Consider the following 3,957-nt stretch of genomic DNA (forward strand, 5'->3'; position numbering starts at 1 on the left):
AACGAAAGCCATATGAAATGATTTTTTTTTATTGATAAAAGCGTCCAAATATGAATTATCTACGATCATTTAATAATTATAACAATATTATAATCAGAAGAAGCGATCCTTTGGATTATGAAAAAACATTTTATAATCATCCTCTCCCCGTTCCCTTTTATCTCGCAAAATTACAATCGTAGATAGTAATATATTTATAAAACATTAAATCTCCAATTCATTTCTCACTTTTAGAACATCCCATTTAAAAAAATTACAGTACACTATGAAGTGACTGAAAAAAGTATCACGAAATATTAGCTGCTAATTTTTAACATACACATCAATTGTGTAAAGCATGTTAGTTACAGCTTTTAACATCTCATAATACATTTGGCAAGGTTCATACTCTTGGTTTATAGATCGATAAACTAATAATCACATATACAGATTTTATGCTTATAAAACAATGACATTCACTCTGCATGGGCACTTTGAATGGTATTGTTATAACACGTTTGTATTATCTCACAGCTTATATAAATAAATAAATAATTTCAAAATAGATTTTTTCTAGTATGTATAATAATAAATTTTTGCATCATATCTTTAAACTTTAACAAACTAAAATTTCCCCAAATAATATACAGTAATTTAAATGATTATAATTATTTTAAATGATTATATTATTTAATTAAATTAATTATTTATTAAATAAAATTAATTACCCTGATTATTGATATAAAAACCGAACTATAAAGCTTAATAAATAATAATAATGAAACGTGACAGATAATATAAATTACTCGAAATATACGAACGTGTTTTATATGACAATGCAAGTCATTGCCATCTTCTTGAAGTGATTATGTTTAACCGGGAACTATGTAGGGGAGTTGAACCGTTAATAATTAATTTATCAATTGATTAATTAATGGGGAACAAGGGAGTGAGGCTACTTTACACATCGCGCGCCGTTACATGAAACGTGAACGTTTGTGCGTGGGAGATCCCATATCCACGTCATGCGAAGCAGGCCGTTTATGATGTCGAGCGAATTCGCTACTAATAAAAGCCGATAATTCGGCTTGTCTTCCAGTACGCCGAGATATTGGTGAGCCTATTTAAAATTATTAAGATTTTTTTTAATTATTTAAGAAAACTATTATATTATATTAATTATAATAAATGAGATATCAGCATTAACATAATCTTTTTATTATTACAATTATGAAACACTATAAATTTTAAATAATGCACAATGATCCTTTTTTTTTTTTTTTACTTATATTTTTTATTCCTTATATTTTATTACTTATATTCATTATATTAAAATAATTCTTACCAGACAATGCAATTGCTTCTCTAAATGTATGTAATTCAGGATCAGGATCATTTCCAGGTATTGGTGTTGGTGCAACAACCATATTTGGTGTTGAACTTTCTGTAGAAGGCGAACTACAAACCATCATCCTTGGTTTAGGTGAACTTCTGAAATTTATTAATATTCATTTTATATCTGTGTTACTTCCATTAATAGGACAAACCTTATAAAAGTTATTGATGCATTAATGCCTATAAAATAAAACAATTAAGATATTTTTTTATAGTGAAATATAATAGTATAATTTTAATGTTTTCCCTAGCTTTTGAAATTATTCTAAAAGCTATAGAGAACACATTTGTATGTATATTAAAAAAATTGATATAACATTTACCTATGCGAATGTGGTCGAGGTGGAGGTGGTTTTCCAGCTAGATATGCTAACAAATCTTCTCTACGAATCATACGCCTTTTCTTTCTAGCCCAATTCATAATTTCTTTACTACGCTTTTGTCGGCCCATTTCTATACCTAATTCACTGCATCGACGCATGCTGTCCATAGAATCTGTTAAAATATTTCACACTTACAAACTAAATAATATTTATTATATAGAAAATTATATAAATAATGTGTTAACATTGTCTCAAATATATAATATATACATATTTTTTAATATATTAATATTAAGAATAATATTAAAAAAATTATCTTTACATAAATAATTATAATCAGATAAACACTTAAAATAACTATAACATAATACAAATTACTATAAAATAATACAAATTATTGAAGTTATTACATAAATAAATAAATATAATAACCATAAAAGAATAGAACTTTCATGATATAATCATAAACTTATATTTTTAATACTTTTTTAAAACTAAAATTCATTATTTTAAATATAATTAAAAAATTGAAATAATTTTGAAAATTTAAAATTATTTTCAAATAATAATAGGATAAAAAAATTAAAATTTTAATACAAAAAAGAAACATTATATTTATTTCAAAATAAATAAAAATACAAAAATAATCATTAAAACAAGCATCATAATCAGTATACATAATACTTGCAATCATTAATAAATATTTGACATTGATTTAATATAAAACTTATATATAATTATCTGCAAAAAATGATCTAATTTCCTGAAAATAACAGAAATCAACTCTATTTTCTATAAATATTCGTAATCGTCCTGAAAGTTTGCGTCAATTAACAGCTGACCTTCAGCATTGGTCAGCTGTGCGAAGCGACTGACGCACATATACGTGCAAACACATTACCATTATGTGTATGTGTTATGTGTAAATGACGATTGTACAAAAGAATGACTGAATACTAGAGATGAGGATAAAAAAGAGAGGAAAAGCAACAAAAAAAGGATAATGTTATAAAAAGAGAAAAAAAGGAGAATAAGAAAGTTAGAATGAAGATTTATCTTGCTCACATTGTTGACAAGAGAGACCAAGGAAGTGCACGCACCTTTGTACAACGATGTGACGGTACCTGCAGCAGTCTGGAAAGGTACCCATAGAGAGACACCCTGCGTACGATCTGTAAAAGAGCAAAGCCGAAAGGAACTGGTTACACGATCAGATCGATATGCACATGCGGCGAAAAAAGGGAATCGAAGCAAACGAGGAGCGAGAACAGTGGCGTATCCTCTCGTACGTCGCACAAAATGGATGTCACGCAAATGGATGTAACTACGAAATGTTCTCGTTACTCATAGACATCGAAAGTCATTTTATAAATGAATGAAAGAAAGATATAAATGATGATCAATATTATCATCAAATTAACTTGCCTTTATACAGCTGGGCGATGGCCGACGCAGTCGTCTGAAAACTCGTCCACATCTGCTGGGAATAAAGTTCCTTTTCGTTGTGCAGTTGCGTTTCGTAATCTTGTTCTGTTTCCAATGCTTCAACGCACTGTTGTTCCCAATTGCTATACCAAAGATCCATTAAAGGATCTTCTTCGCTTCGATCTTCGCTCATGGTTCGTCGTCCTCGAGACTCTTATTGTGAGCTCACGCCTCGCCCACCCACAAGCACTCACGATACGCACAGAAATCGCGTAACTCTTAAACTTCGTCGTATCTTCTCGTTTTTCGTATTTGCTTACCCTATCTCTTTTTCCGCTCGTCTGCTTCACGTAACGCGAACACGGTAGCTCGCATGCACATCACCCGAGTCAGGTCGCGGCCATTACGATGTGCCTCGCTCGAGGATCGCACGAGTCTCACGCGCAACGAAACACGAAATACGAATTGGCAGGTACGAAGAACGAACTAACCCACGATACATAATCCCTTTTCACCCCTCGACTACGACGACGCACTGATCCCTGGAAATCACTGCTGCGCTCTATTCAAGAAAATGCAGTACCTAGTATGCGCAGTTCTTATCAAATCTTTGTGTTATCGATAAAGAAGAGTTACGATAAATTTGTTTATTATTTATTTTCTTTTTAATTTGTAGTTATTGCTCCGATACTTAAAAAATCTATAATATTTCTCTTATATATATATAAAATAAATAATTAGAATATACTTTACTTTGATAATATGTACTTGTTAATATTATAAGTTATATTTTTCTCCTTGTAGTAAAAATTTTTAAGAATTATATATATATATA

At 29.8% G+C, this 3,957-nt stretch overlaps 1 protein-coding gene across 1 annotated transcript; it reads right to left on the bottom strand.

Annotated features, from left to right (window-relative positions):
• Positions 1-770: 770 nt before the first annotated feature.
• LOC102681571 (UPF0472 protein C16orf72 homolog) lies at positions 771-3,671 on the bottom strand. The gene is made up of 5 exons (XM_006621183.2): positions 3,123-3,671; positions 2,798-2,869; positions 1,698-1,869; positions 1,325-1,470; positions 771-1,099 (listed from the first exon to the last, which is right to left on the bottom strand). Exons 1-5 carry the CDS (start codon positions 3,313-3,315, stop codon positions 957-959), a joined length of 726 nt encoding a protein of 241 aa, XP_006621246.1. The 5' UTR covers positions 3,316-3,671; the 3' UTR covers positions 771-956.
• Positions 3,672-3,957: the final 286 nt, after the last annotated feature.

Source organism: Apis dorsata, unplaced genomic scaffold (assembly GCF_000469605.1).
Source record: "Apis dorsata unplaced genomic scaffold, Apis dorsata 1.3 scaffold_604, whole genome shotgun sequence".
Taxonomy (NCBI): Eukaryota; Metazoa; Arthropoda; class Insecta; order Hymenoptera; family Apidae; genus Apis; species Apis dorsata.

Bases quoted from the DNA above. Each gene is read 5' to 3' on its own strand.
- LOC102681571 (XM_006621183.2), bottom strand. From the start codon at position 3,315: ATGAGCGAAGATCGAAGCGAAGAAGATCCTTTAATGGATCTTTGGTAT. The intron at 1,471-1,697 runs GTAAATGTTATA...AATAAATTTCAG, and splicing joins CCTCGACCACATTCGCATAG to AAGTTCACCTAAACCAAGGA. The intron at 1,100-1,324 runs GTAAGAATTATT...AATTTTAAATAG, and splicing joins AGAAGCAATTGCATTGTCTG to GCTCACCAATATCTCGGCGT.